At 46.7% G+C, this 14734-nt stretch overlaps 1 protein-coding gene across 2 annotated transcripts in view; it reads left to right on the top strand.

Moving 5' to 3' along the window:
- Positions 1 to 3540: 3540 nt before the first annotated feature.
- Positions 3541 to 14734, top strand: part of HCRTR2 (hypocretin receptor 2) — a 34289-nt gene continuing 23095 nt past the window's right edge. For both annotated transcript variants that reach the window (XM_082218330.1, XM_082218329.1), the window contains exon 1: positions 3541 to 3995. In XM_082218330.1, coding sequence (XP_082074456.1) covers positions 3701 to 3995 — 295 coding nt within the window. In that variant the 5' untranslated portion in view covers positions 3541 to 3700. The remainder of the gene's footprint in view (positions 3996 to 14734) is intronic.

Genomic DNA, 14734 nt, shown 5'->3' with positions numbered 1-14734 from the left:
GGCTGTGGCATGAAGGAGAGTTAGCTCTTTCCTTGTTGGGAAGCTGTGAACTTTATTCTATTTTTTTAAATGATATTTATTAAAGTTTCAAAGAAAAGAATTACATGAATTTAAAAAAAAGAAGAAAAAGAAAGACAAAAATAAAAATAGAAGAAAAAATACAAAATACAAAAAAGATAAAAAACACTTAAAAAAATACATCAGTCTTTCCACACCTTACATTCATTTCCTTGTTTCCCTGACCTCCTCACGCCTCCCTTTTTTTGTATTCCAATTCAGTTAGTTAATTCAGCAATTCTTTCCCTCTTTGTTTTTATCTTAGTCCTTTAACATAATATATTATAACTTTGAATTCTCACCTGTTTGCAATCCATTTTTACATACACTTTTATAACATTGCTGCTTAAACCACTTAACTTCATTCTGACATCATTCTAACATTCATTAATTTTGCAATATTTCTGTAAATAGTCTTTAATTTCTTCCAATCTTCTTCCACCGACTCTTCTCCCTGGTCTCGGATTCTGCCAGTCATTTCCGCCAATTCCATGTAGTCCACCACCTTCATCTGCCATTCTTCCAGAGTGGGTAGATCTTGTGTCTTCCAATACTTTGCAATAAGTATTCTTACTGCTGTTGTGGCATACAGTGAACTTTATTCTAAAATACTAATATGTTGGCAAAACTATTATTCATAAAGGTATTTCAGTGCTTTGAGTTGCTTCATTATCTTCACGTTTTATGATTGCTTTATCATCTATATGATGATAATAATAATGTACCGTATTTTTCGCTCTATAAGACGCACCAGACCACAAGACGCACCTAGTTTTTGGAGGAGGAAAACAAGAAAAAATCTATTCTGAATCTCAGAAGCCAGAACAGCAAGAGGGATCGCTGTGCAGTGAAAACAGCAATCCCTCTTGCTGTTCTGGCTTCTGGGATAGCCGCACAGCCTGAATTCGCTCCATAAGACGCACACACATTTCCCCTTACTTTTTAGGAGGGAAAAAGTGAGTCTTATGGAGCAAAAAATACGGTACTTTAAAGGAAGCATTGTACACCATTAATCCAATTTATTCATTTCAGTTGCCATTCCCCTGAGTCTGTTATTATTAACTCCCTGTCTCACTGGATTGCTAATGAGCAAATTCAAACCCTGAGTAGAGGATGCAACTGACATGGGCGCATTGGCCAGGAATTAGTTGGGTAAGTGTTAAGATTGATTCGACCCCCAAATTAACCACATTCATGTAACAAATTACATCTGGATGAGGCACCAAAGGAAACACACTTTCAAATAAAACCGTTTTGTGGTTACCTTGCTCCTGCAGCTGGTGCATTTGGGATTAGTCACACTGGTCTTCCAACTAGTGGGTTGGGACCATCATGAGCTCTACCACCATGCAAATATATGTTAAAATGTTAAGAAATGAGCCCCCAAATGAACGTCTGGGTTAAAAGTGGGTCCTGGGTCCAACAAAGGTTAAAGATGCCTTGCCTAGACCATAGGTTCTTCTTGTCCATGTTATTGTGGCAGTACTTCTGTCAATATAATTGATTCATGTGTTCAGTTTTGTAGATTTCTGCATATTCCCTGTCTACTCTGGAAATTTCATCTGCAGGTATCTAGAAACTGAACATGTGAATCAGTCCTACTTCAGCCTGCTATTACACTGTATATTTCATTCTGCTGAAAAAAACCAAAGACTGCTGTCACCATAATAGATTATAGGATTGTAGAGTTGTGCTGTAAATTGGTTTAATTGTTGTTAAGGTCTCTGCTCTGGGTTCTGTTTGCTGGTTTCTCTTGAATGCAGCTCCTCTTCTGAGGTGGCCAGCCACATTTGGCTGTTTCCACTGTGGCCAATGGTGCTGACCTAATGAGGCAGCAATGCCAGCAGGAGAGTTTAGAAGAGGCTTATATACAGTATTTTTCGCTCTATAAGACGCACCAGTCTATAAGACGCACCCAGTTTTTGGAGGAGGAAAACAAGGAAAAAAATGTTATGAATCCCAGAAGCCAGAACAGCAAGAGGGATCGCTGCGCAGTGATCCCTCTTTCTGTTCTGGCTTCAGCGATAGTTGTGCAGCCTGCATTCGCTCCATAAGACACACACACACGTTTCCCCTTACTTTTTAGGAGGGAAAAGGTGCATATTATACAGCAAAAAATACGGTACCTCACTATAAAATCCTCTTCTAGGCTTTTTTGCTGGGTTGGAGCCGAATTACTATCTCCCTAAGTCTGGGATGCCTAACTAATGGTCTTCCAGATGCTGTTAGATTACAGCTCTCATTAAACCTGGCCATTGCCCATGCTGGTGGGAGTCCCAGTACATCTGGAAGGCTACAGCTTCTCCCTTCCTGCCCTAGCACCCAAAACAGCCACCATTCCTGAGAGTTCCACGATGGGGTGAGCTCCCATTGCCCGGTCCCATATCCCGCCAACCTAGCAGTTCGAAAACAAGGCGAAGTGCAAGTAGATAAATAGGTACACCTCTGGTGGGAAGGTAAACAGTGTTTCTGTGCACTGCTCTGGTTTCACCAGAAGCGGCTCCCTCGGCCAGTAAAGTGAGATGAGCGCCGCAACCCCAGAGTCATTCATGACTGGACTTAACTGTCAGGGGTCCTTTACCTTTTTTTTAAAAAAAAGGAGCAGATTGGGGAGGGGAGGTAATTAGCCAAGTCTGGATTCTGCAGTGGACTGGCATGATCTGCAGCTCCCAGACTAATGTGTGGATTGAAACACAGTCCTGATTTTGCGATTTTGACTCCAGCAAATTTCATGAAGTGCTCAGTGAGGGCTGTCATTATTTTGTATTCTTTTCAGTAAGTATTTGTTGCTCGGTGCTGAATGGAAGGGTTTGTGTGGCAGCCACAGGCAGTGAAAAAGTCTGAAAATGGCCCCTGGAACATACAGGATGTGATGGCATCCACTCACTTGCACAGAAACTGTTTGTCAATTTTTTTTTTTAAAAAAAGACTGTTTCCCAAATAGGGACAGCCATATTCCCCCCTCCCCCAATATACTGCCCATGTGAGTCTCCCAGAAGGCCACAGGTGCTGGTGCCCAGGAGGTAGGTTGTTCCATAGAGTGGATGCCACCGTAGAAAAGTCCCACCCACTGGTTGCTATCAAGTTGAAATCTATCACCTTGGGAAAACAATGCTAGAGAGGTCCTGGAGAACAGGAAAGAAAAGGCATGCAATAAGAAATAAGGGGAGATGAGATGATTTGTGTAATCAAAGAACAATTTCCCACATGGTTGTCAAGTGCCCGCAAATACCCTGTGCAATGCAGATATACAGAATAAATGTGTAATATGTTAGGAGTCCTTACAGGGATCATGAAATGAGGATTAATATAGGAGGCAAACTGTGTCCATATGTATGTATGTATGTGTGTGTGTGAAAGAAGTATTCTGTGCATTCTCTTCTTCGCTGCAATACTGTGATTTGCACATCCTGGCTGAATGAAGAAGCTGGAAGCATGTGCTGCTTTTGTTGCTTGCCTCTGTGTCGCTGCAGCCTCTGAGTGTTTCCTCCTCTCTCCTGGCACTGCTGCATGCCTCTTTCCACTGGGAAATCCTTGGTATGAAACTGGCCATAGAAGTTGCAGTTGGCGCTGGGCTGTTTCCTCCCTCCCCTCCCCCTTGTTTCTCTTTTCTCTGCACATTCTTCTGTCACATAAACTATGGATGGATGGGCTTGATCACAGCCTGAACTACTGGATGGTTGGATTCAGATCCAGAGCTCAGCAAATTATGTCTCTAACTCAAGTGGAGGAAGGCTTCCCACCTTGTCGAAACTGGTCATCTAATATAGAGCTGAATGGCACCCAGGAGGCTTTTGGAAACCCCTCTGCAGACTATGATGAGGAGGAATTTCTGCAATACCTTTGGAAGGAATATTTGCATCCCAAGGAATATGAATGGGTTCTAATTGCTGGATATATTATTGTGTTTATTGTGGCTCTCGTTGGAAACATCCTGGGTGAGTAACATTTTGTATACTAGATTCCTATAGATATTGTTATTATTGTTGTTGTTGTTGTTATTGGATTCTTTTGATTTATTGGTTTGTTTGTTGCTCGTATGGGATATATATATATTTAATGTTGTGTTTTTATATATGTTGTAAGCTGCCCAGAGTGGCTGGGGAAACCCAGCAAGATGGGTGGGATATAAATTTAAAAAATATATTTATTATTATTATTATTATTATTATTATTATTATTATTATTATTATTACTATTACTATTATTTCATACCATCTTTTTGCACCACTTGTATGCTGTACTGATAAAACTTTAAAAACCAACCGTACAACACTGAGATTTAGAAATATTATTTCTTTTTCTGACTGTGGAAACTATTTCTATTTATACTGAGGGTTTTAACATGCGTAATCTTTGTTCTTTTCTGCTGGGATATGATTGAAGCATTTGATAATACACCCATTTGAGACTGTTAGAAATGCAATTTCCATTAAAAAAAATTATCTGATGGTAAACATATTTATCTGAAGGATTTCAGTAGCCTTTAACTTGTTGAGGCATCAGTCTTATACTTAGTTAAATGGAGTAAATATCATTGAACTCAACAGATATTACTTCTATTCAGATGTGCATAAGATTACACTGTAAGTTCATTTCATTAGAAAACATGTTCCTAAATCCAGACCTTATAACAAGTCAGTAATAAGTGGGGAACACTTTGATCTTAAGCAAATTACATGGAAGTAAGTCATATCAAGTTCAGTGAGTTCTCAGGCAACATATTCAGCTATTTCGTTTATTGGGTTACAGACTGAACTGCTGCCTTGCTTTCCAAAGGCAACTGGTGTTTTTTATTGCTGTCCACAGAGGAGGGGTGCTGAATTCTTCAAGCCTCATTCATATAATCAGAACACATCTTTCTTCATATGACACTTTACTCTAGTGGTTCCATTCATACCAAGAGAATTTTGAATGACGAGTTCTACTTCATTCAACAGAATTCTGAATGAAATTCTGAATGAACATTCAGCTTGAGAAAGAGAGCAGCTGTTCTTCATGGTTCTCAATACTGATGGCTCTTGTATCCCATAGTCTTGGTGGTGTTATTTAAGACAATCTCAGAGCTTAAAGCTGCCATTTGCCGCATGCCAGTTGCAGTTTGCTGAAGTCAGTGACAACAGTATGAAAAATTGTATGGAGCTTTGGCCCTCCCTGCGAACATATCAATTGCTGTACACATATCGTGTATGGGTTTTGAGGATGGGGAGGGGAGATAAAGTTAAACCCATCCCTTCTATATCATCCAGCGCCTGTTCAGAAGGGACAGAAGAATTAATCACTAAAATTCTGCACCAATCCAACTCACGGCCCTTAGGGGAAGTGTATCTGTGAGAAATGGGAAGATGAAAGTGAAGTTGGGTAAAGCATAGTAGCTAGGGTAGAGATAGTATAAAAATCAGGAACTGAGGGAAGAAGCAAACAGGAACAAGAAAGGATGAAGCATTAATTCAGTCATTATAGAAACAAAGGAAAGGTGCATGTAAATGGGAAGTAAGGGAGCAGATAAAAGCTGATAAAATGATAGATAACGAAATGTTGCTTAAAATGCATGAGATGATTTGAGGGAATGACTGATCCACATTGTTTGTGGCAGGATCAGGAAATACATAGGAAGAGCAATGTCAAATAGGGGTGATGAGGAAAGAAGTTTTAGAACTCTCTGGTGAGCTAGAGCTGTTGCGAACATTCCAAAAAGCATGCTCAGGAATGTGTTTGAATACTCCAGTACATTTGTGAAGCAAGCATGACCCAGCTATTGAAATGCAAAGCACCCACTGCTGCTATTCCATCCCCCTTAGCTACTGTCTATAAGGACCACAAACCAGATCAAGGTAAGTATTAGTACTGCCAGTGGCGTAGCATGGGGGGTGCCAGGGGTGCCAGCCGCACCGGGCGCAACTTCTGGGGGGGGCGCGCTCGCTGCCTCCGGAGTCGCCGAAGAGCCTCGGGCGCAGGCTGTAGCTGGCAGCGGCTCTCAGCGCTCGCCGCAGTCCCCGCGCGTCAGGGCCACGGAGGGCACACCAGGCAGCCCCTCCTCACCGACGGGCAGCGTTCGCCTGCGGGGCTCGGCCAGCGCGCTGGGCTGGCCGCATGGAGTCGCCGAGGAGCCGCCGCCGCCTGCCATGCCGCCCTGGCTGCTTCAACCGCGTCCGACAGCCGGCTCGAGGCTCCTTCCGGCCGGGTCTCCCGACGGGGCGCTGCGGGCGGAGGCTCCGGCACCAAGCGCCACGCCGCCCAGGCGTGGGTCGCTGTCTGGATGCGCGCAGCCTGCCAAACGCGCCATCGGCGGCGCTCTAGTGCCTGCGCGCCAAGACCGCCCACCCGCCCTGACGGGGCCCCTCCACCCGCGCCGGAGGCCGGCCGACGCACTGGCCCCAGAGCCGCCCCCTCCCCGCGCCAGAAAGAAGCCGCGTCGGGACTAGCCGGGCCGGGGAGGGAGACCGAGAAGGCTGCGCCGCGACACCCAAAGACACGCGTCTTGGCGTATTAATGACCATGGTTAGGTGTTAGGGGGCGCAAATTACTTGCCTTGTCCCGGGTTAGGGGGCGCAAATTACTTGCCTTGCCCCGGGTGCTGATAACCCACGCTACGCCGCTGAGTACTGCTCTACTCTGCCTTGGTTAGACCACACCTGGAGTACAGTGTCCAGTTCTGGGTGCCACAATTTAAGAAGGATATTGACAAGCTGAACATGTGCAAGAGAAGGGAGATGCAGATATGAGGAGAGGGAATGTGGAACCAGGCATCTGGCTGAGTTCAACCAGTGTGAATCGTGAGAGGCAGAGCTCCCCACTTCCCTCATCCACCTTGTACAGAAGTCATAACTGAATTCTGTAAAGCAGGTTAAGAAAGAGGACATCACACAAACATCCCAAACTAATCCAGTTACAAATCAGTGTCAGGGGAGCAGGTTCACCAACAGGTCAGAAGGGAGACTCGGAGACTCAAAGTAAAGTCAGTTGTTTTATTTAGGAAATTAGTATGCAACAGAGATCACGCAGGCATGAAAGACTTGCTCTTAGCACTTCCTCTTCCTGCTACACCTCCTCTTCTGGACGTCTTCCAAGCAGACACAAACTCTGGCAGGGAGAAAATATGAGAAAATCCAGCATACCTAAGACAGGAGGGTCCCTAAATGTCAGGAATGGCTCTTCAGAGGACATAAGGGATTGTAACAGGAAAGAGGAATCTGAACAATCTTAGTGCTCACACAGAAACCTTTTCAGTCAAAGACTCTATCATTGTGATGCCTAATAATTTGCAACAGGTGAGCCCTAATGAGCATAGTTACAGACAGTGGCGTAGCGTGGGTTGTCAGCACCCGGGGCAAGGCAAGTAATTTGCACCCCCTAACCCGTGGATTTGCGCCCCCTAACCCGTGGATTTGCGCCCCCTAACCCCCAGATGTTGCGCCCGGTGCGGCCGGCCCCCCCTGCACCCCCCACGCTACGCCACTGGTTACAGATAAAGAGAGGCAGACATTCACTCTTGTCTTGAGTCTAATCATTTTGAGCAATATTTTCTTGTATTATTGATTTAGGCTGCAGCTCTATACACACTCACCTGGAACTAAGCCCCACTGGATTCAACAGAGCAGCTAACACAACCAATTTGCTAGCCATTAGAACAATGAATACATTTCTCATTTTAAAACAGTGTTGCGTTTCTATTTTCCCTTCAGGATTTTGAAGGCCAGAGAGGAGCAGATTGGTGCTGCATAGGCTTTAATCCCATAAAAGCAGTGAGACCGTTCATCAGCAAAATCCTCAGTAGATCAATAATTTGCTTTTGGTAGTTTGAGCCAGTTTAACTGGATGCGTGTGCTTTGTGGATTAGATGCTTAGGTCAATATTAAACTGCATGGCACCAGCACAGCACAGTGTGGTTTAATTAAAAAGTAATCAAATCTATATTAAAAGCATGCTATAACCCTTCAAAGAAACGTGAGCATTTCCACACTAGGAATTCACTGCACTGGTATCACCGCCTTTATTTCTGATAATCTGCTTACCCTTCAGATGTTTTGGACTATAACTATAATTGGCCCCTGTCCATTGGCCAATGCTAGCTGTAGCCAATGGGGTTTGCTGCCCAAAATGCCTGAAAGGCACTAGGCTGGCGAAGGCTGCTCTGTGCCTTTAACACAGGACTGACCCAGGGCAAAAGACAAGATGGCAGCCACCACCGTTCCACCCACTGAAGCTGGTTGGACCTTAATAAACCAAGAGCTGAACCTTAATCCCAGCACTGGTGATGGGATGGCATAACCCACTGTAACTGAGGCAGCAGCACAGATTAGAGGGCCCAGGAGAATCTACATGGCAACAGTTGGGTATGGTTGAAGATTCAAGATAACTGTGAGGGGCCAGCAACTGCTACCTCAGGTAGCTGTCTCACTCTGCCTAATGATAAGGCCAGCCCCTCTTTAACAGCTCCCATTGACAGCTTGCCACACACACAGTTTTCCCAGCATGGAGATGCAATGATGAAGGGCTATGCTTCTGCTGAATTATTTCTGGCATATAAAGACAAAGGTTTGTCTCTGAAAAGTATGGCAAGAGAATCACAAAGTCCTAGTGCATGGATAGGCAAACTAAAACCTGGGGGCTGGATCCAGCCCAATTGCCTTCTAAATCTGGCCCACGGACAGTCCAGGAATCAGAGTGTTTTTACATGAGTAGAATGTGTCGTTTTATTTAAAATGCATCTCTGGGTTATTTGTGGGGCATAGGAATTCATTCATTTTCCCCCCAAAATATAGCCCTGCCCCCCACAAAATCTGAGGGACAGTGGACCGGCCCCCTGCTGAAAAAGTTTGCTGACCCCTGTCCTAGTGGGTGTGGAATTAGTTTATCCTGCACATTTACCACTGCATTTCCCCTGACCTCATTTCCTTTTGAAATAAGCTCTTAGTTTTCTTTGAAGCAGCATTCCTAAACAGCATGAAATCAGCACTCTGGCAGATATCTTTTCATTCTTGCAATTGAATAGTCCAAGTGAGATAGCTTTATTAAATCCTAAGGAAGGTAGGTATTTCAAGGGTGGCTGAAGATGTTTTGCTGCCCAAGATGAAACAGTAAATCTCAAGGTAGGGGACCTTTTAAAGCCAGGGGGCATGTTCCCTTGAGAAGAAGGAGGAGGAGGAGGAGGAGGAGGAGTTTGGATTTTATATCCCACCTTTCACTCCCTTTAAGGAGTCTCAAAACGGCTAACATTCTCCTTTCCCTTCCTCCCCCACAACAAACACTCTGTGAGGTGAGTGGGGCTGAGAGACTTCAAAGAAGTGTGACTGGCCCAAGGTCACCCAGCAGCTGCATGTGGAAGAGCAGAGACGCAAACCCGGTTCCCCAGATTACGAGACTACCGCTCTTAACCACTACACCACACTGGCTCTCTGCGGACATCTTCTAGGGCAGTGTTTCCCAACCGGTGTTCCGCGGCACACTAGTGTGCCGCCGGAAGTTGCCTGGTGTGCCGTGGGAGGGAGGCGGGCGAGTCGGGCTAATCCTCCGACGAGCTCCACCTCCAGACCCATTGCTCAAATCCTTTAACCCAGGAAGGCAGGAGGGCGGGGAGGGGGGGAGAAAGAGAAAAAAGAAAGGGTGGGAAAAAAGAAGGGGAAGAGAAAATATTTTTTAAAAAAAAGGAAAGAGAGGAAAAAAAGTGAGGGATGGAGGAAGGGGAAGGGGGAAGAAGATGGGGGGTCTTTGTGTATAAACAGAAGGGGAGGACAATGAAGAGGGGCGGGGCTTGGCAGGCAGCAGATAACTGGGGAGGGGGCGCGGCTGGCGGCGGCTCAAGGCAGGAAGGGAGGAGCTGCCTCGCGGAGAGTCTTGGGCTGCAGAGATTTCCCGTTCAGGAGCGCGGGAGGCCACGCCGTGGATGGGAATCTCCTCCTCCTCTTCCTCCTCCTCTTCCTCCTCCTCCTCCAGGAGAGAGAGTGGTCCGCCCCACCGAGTCGGGCCTGCTCAAGCGTGGGAGCCTATAGTTAGAGCTCAGCTCCTTTTCTTGCCTTCCCCGCCCCCCCACGGAGCACATTTTCCTCAACCCCCGCATGTAGAATAGAAGCCCTCCAGCCTCCACGGTGCACAAACTCTCCCCTCTGCAACGAAGCGCTTTGTTGCATATCTTTGGTGAGGTTTTTAGGCAGTCTTGGTGCACCTTAAATCAGCGCTAATTGCGCCTGGACGCAGTATTTACTTCCGAGTAGGCCGCCTTCTCCCCCCCCCCCCCCGTAGCACCTGACGTTGCTATTCGTATCATCAGGTTTGTTTGTTGATAATTTAATTGTTTTAAAAGCATCATGCTAAAGAGCTCTCTCTCACCCCCAGACCCTTGGGCAAAACAGAAACACGCACATACACAAACACAGAGATTGAGCCCTGCAGGTTTTATGAAATGAATGGATTCTGAATGCCTGTTTCAGTGGCTTGTCCGCCTTAGGCTGCTGGGCCAGACACCTGTTACACGGTGCAGTCCGTAAGCTGTGAGCGCTGCTACCTGCCGCCGAGACCACGTAACGACAGTCTTGAAAGACCTACATTGGCTCCCAGTACCTTTCCGAGCACAATTCAAAGTGTTGGTGCTGACCTTTAAAGCCCTAAGCGGTTTCGGTCCAGTATACCTGAAGTAGCATCTCCGCCACCATCGTTCAGCCCAGACACTGAGATCCAGTGCCAAGGGCCTTCTGGCAATTCCCTCACTGTGAAAAGTGAGGTTACAGGGAACCAGGCAGAGGGCCTTCTCGGTAGTGGCGCCCGCCCTGTGGAATGCCCTCCCATCAGACATCAAAGAGATAACCATTACCTTCTATGCTGTTACTATTTTTTTATTTTTTTTTTACATAAGTAAAAAGTGACCTTTCCCCATCTGGCATGGTGGTGTGCCTCGAGATTTTTTTCATGAAACAAGTGTGCCTTTGCCCAAAAAAGGTTGGGAAACACTGTTCTAGGGGACAAATTCTAGTGGTCGATAGGACAAGATGCCAAAGTGGACAGAGCAACAGATGTGACTTTCACCTTTGTGCAGAGGTTGCATTTCAGCTATGCAGAAGTCAAAGGGATACGCATACTTATCCACTTATCCATTCTCCATCCAGACATTATGATCACTCAAGGACACATTCTGGTTAGGCAAAAGCCTTTGAGGAAGTTATGGAGCAAGGTCAGTGAATGGTGTGACCTGGGGAGGTATGTATCCTTTGGTGAATCCTGAGAGTCAAGCAGAGAGATCTGGAGACCCCAGTTGTCCTCAGGCCTGAGAGTCCCCATCTCTTCAGTAAATAGTACTTCCCAAGTCAAGGTACATAATGTCTAAGGAAAGCCAGTTCTGGAACCTCAGGCAAAACAAATATCTGCAAGCAGCCCACACTTGCATCAAAAATACAATGATAATAAATTCAATAACCAAAAATTCCCTGCCCTTTCATGACACCCAAAACCAGTTACTTCGGGCAGCCTTCTCAATCTGCCTAATGGTAAGTAAGGCCCTGATCTATGTGCTTATAGGAAAGAACTGGTTTAAGTTGCACTGCATTCTTCATTCAAGGAATAGGGAGAATTTGGGCAGAAACTGATAGGGAAAAATGCAAGAGAAGTCCTATAAGTCAGTCTATGTTGACAGCAGTTATGAGGATGAACACAGCAGCGACAGCCAACTGCCAGATTGCAGTGATGCAAAGGTATCAGAGCTTCTGATCTGTTGTGGATGCTATTTTCCTGCCTCTCTTGAGAGGGTATCTTTGGGTTATCTCTTTTGTCCTCCCTCTCTCTGAAGCCTCTCAGATTTCATATCCTCTGCAAATGCAATTTATGGCTTCAATAAAATCAGCAATGATTATACAGAAAACTTCATAGACTTCTAAAAATGAAAGTTCCCTAAGGTGATCACTTGAGACCAGAGGTGGCTAAACTGTGGGTCTCCAGATGTTGAAGGACTACAACTCCCATCACCCCTGACCATTTTGCTGTGCTGACTGGGGCTGATGGGCATTGTAGTTCTACAACATCTAGAGGTCCATAGGTTAACCACCCCTGCTTTAGACCGTATGCTTCTGAATAGCAGTTCTGAATAGGAGAAGAGGTAAACAGCAGAGGACTTGTGCTCATGTCCTGCTTTTGGTTTCACATATGCTTCTGGCTGGCCAATATGGGAAGAGAATGCTGGACATCTATTCTGGATCATATAAAAACATCCATAGGTCTGCAATCCATAGAATGGGCAAACTTCCTTTGGACAGTCCAGTGTTGGGGAAATGTGCTGTCCGCTTGAAAGGAAGCCTCTCTTATGCAAACCAACTTGCACTTTCTGTCTGGTGGTGCAGGGGAAAGAAGGAATGGGGTAGGAGAACGTGACAGTGAGGTTGGAAGTAGCCTATGAACCACCAGTTGACCATCCACATTCTACAATTTTTTAATGCTATGAACACTCTCTATCTCTCTCTTATGTGTGATGTCTCTCATTTGTAGCCCATCCTTTCTCCAAGGAGCTCAGGGGTTTGTGCAGTTTATCCCATGTACAGGACTAGCCTTGATGGATATTGTCAGGGGATGATTAGCTGCTTGTGCTTAAAATTGTGCCCCTTCAGAGTTTGTGCGGCCCCACAAACCTCTGTGTGTGACAGAGCTCCTCAGACATGTCTGCTCTAGTCACTAGTAGAGTCTGACAGTGGCTGCCTGCGGAAGCGCTTCCAGCAAAGAAGTTCCTTAACGGAAACGCGTCTCCTGGACTCACGACGTGGCAGCTTCCGGCGAAGCATGGGTCTCCCTGCAGTTGCTTCTGACACCTCCCCGCTATTTTCGCTGGAAGTGTCTCTCACCCCTTTCTCTCCCCTGCTGTTTCCTGCCTGGGCTGCTGCGTCTCTCTCAGCATTACTGAGATCCTCCTCCAGAGACCCCTCGCTCCCCCTCCTTGTCCCTGCTTTAGCTGCTGACTCTCTCCCAGTCTCTGGGAGCCCTACCACCTCCCTTTCCTCTGATGTCAGTTCCCTGACATCCACCTCCCCTCCAGGGCCCCCTTCTCCCCCGCCCCTACTCTCTCCTCTGGGCGGTGAGGAGCTGAAACCCCGAAAAGAATCCTCTTCATCTTCAGACGTCTCGAACATTTCCCTCCATCGGTCTTCGTTCCGACTCGCTGAATCCTCCTCCACCTCGGAATCAGAGAACCCCTCCAACTCTTCTTCTTCGTCGGTGGTGGCGAAGTATTCCCTCCGGAACCTCGCCACTGGCTGGGGTTTACGAGGGAATCTCTGATGAAAAGTTTCAATCAAAACCTCGTCATCTACATCCTCTGCCCTGACCCAGGTGTTTTCCGACTCCGGCTCCCCTTCCCACATTACCAAATACTCTACTTGCTCTCCCTTCCACCTGGAATCGAGAATCTCCGCTACATGGTAGCTGTGTTCTTTTTCCTCCATAGCTGGTCCCCTATATACGGTGACAGCAACGATCTGTGGAACACTGGGTGCAACTTCATGTGGTTCGGTAACCGGAGTCTGAAAGCCACTGGGTTGACCTGTTGCGTGACTTCAAATGGGCCCAGTCTTTTGGGTCTTAACTTCTTACAACCTCCTTTAAATGGTAACCCTTGGGTGGACAGCCACACCTGGTCCCCCACCCTAATGCTTTCCCCTTCCCTTCTGGTTTTGTCTGCCTGCCTCTTATATTCCTCCTTCGCCCTGTTTAAATTAAGTTGGAGCTGGCGATGGATCGCTTCCATTTCTTCAACGAACTGTTCTGCGGCTGGAACGCTCCAGTTCTCCCCCTCCCCCCCTGGGAAGGCTCGGGGATGACACCCGTGATTAGCCAAAAAAGGGCTCATCCCCGTGGACACGTTCTCTGCATTGTTGTAGGCAAATTCTGCCAACGCCAGCTTCTCCACCCAATCATTCTCTCTGTCATTCACATAACACCTCAAATATTGCTGGAGGACACCATTAGCTCTTTCCGCCTGCCCGTTGGTTTCTGGATGACGGGCAGTAGAGAAATTCACCTCTACATGCAATAAGCTCATGAGCTTCCTCCAGAACCTGGAAGTAAATTGTTTCCCTCGGTCAGAAACCACCCTCAAGGGGGCGCCATGCAGCCTAAACACATTTTCCACAAACAATTTAGCGGTTTCTTCCGCTGTGACCGCATGTGAGCAGGCTATAAAGTGGGCCATCTTGGTTAACAGGTCTACCACAACCATAATGGCTGTTTTCCCTTTGGACCTGGGCAGATCAGTCATGAAATCTATTGCCACTGCCTCCCATGGCCTTTCCGGCGTGGGTAGTGGTTCTAATAAACCTGCCGGTGCCCGCCTCTCCCCCTTGGCTCGTTGGCATCGGTCACACCCTCTCACATATTCCCGCACATCTTCCCTGACCTTGGGCCACCAGAATTCCCTGGTAACCAGCCACATGGTTTTGTGTTGCCCAAAATGCCCTGCTGTGGGGCTATCGTGCAGTTGCTTGAGTACCTTTTCCCTCAATTCCCCTTCAGGTATGTATAACGCTCCCTTGTAGTACAACGCCCCATTTCTCTCCTCAAAACCCCCGGGTTTGTCTCCCTCCCTCCTGAGACCCCTGAGTTTGTCCTGGGCGTATTCATCCTGCACCGTTCCCTCTACCAGTTCCCTTTGCCCCACCAATGCCGCCCCACACACCCAGCGGTCCTCGGGAATGACATGGGTCTC

Source organism: Podarcis vaucheri (assembly GCF_965113315.1).
Source record: "Podarcis vaucheri genome assembly, chromosome: 3".
In the NCBI taxonomy this organism is placed as follows: domain Eukaryota; kingdom Metazoa; phylum Chordata; class Lepidosauria; order Squamata; family Lacertidae; genus Podarcis; species Podarcis vaucheri.
Note: the sequence above shows the minus strand (reverse complement) of the source record. Positions and strands in the feature narration are given on the sequence as shown.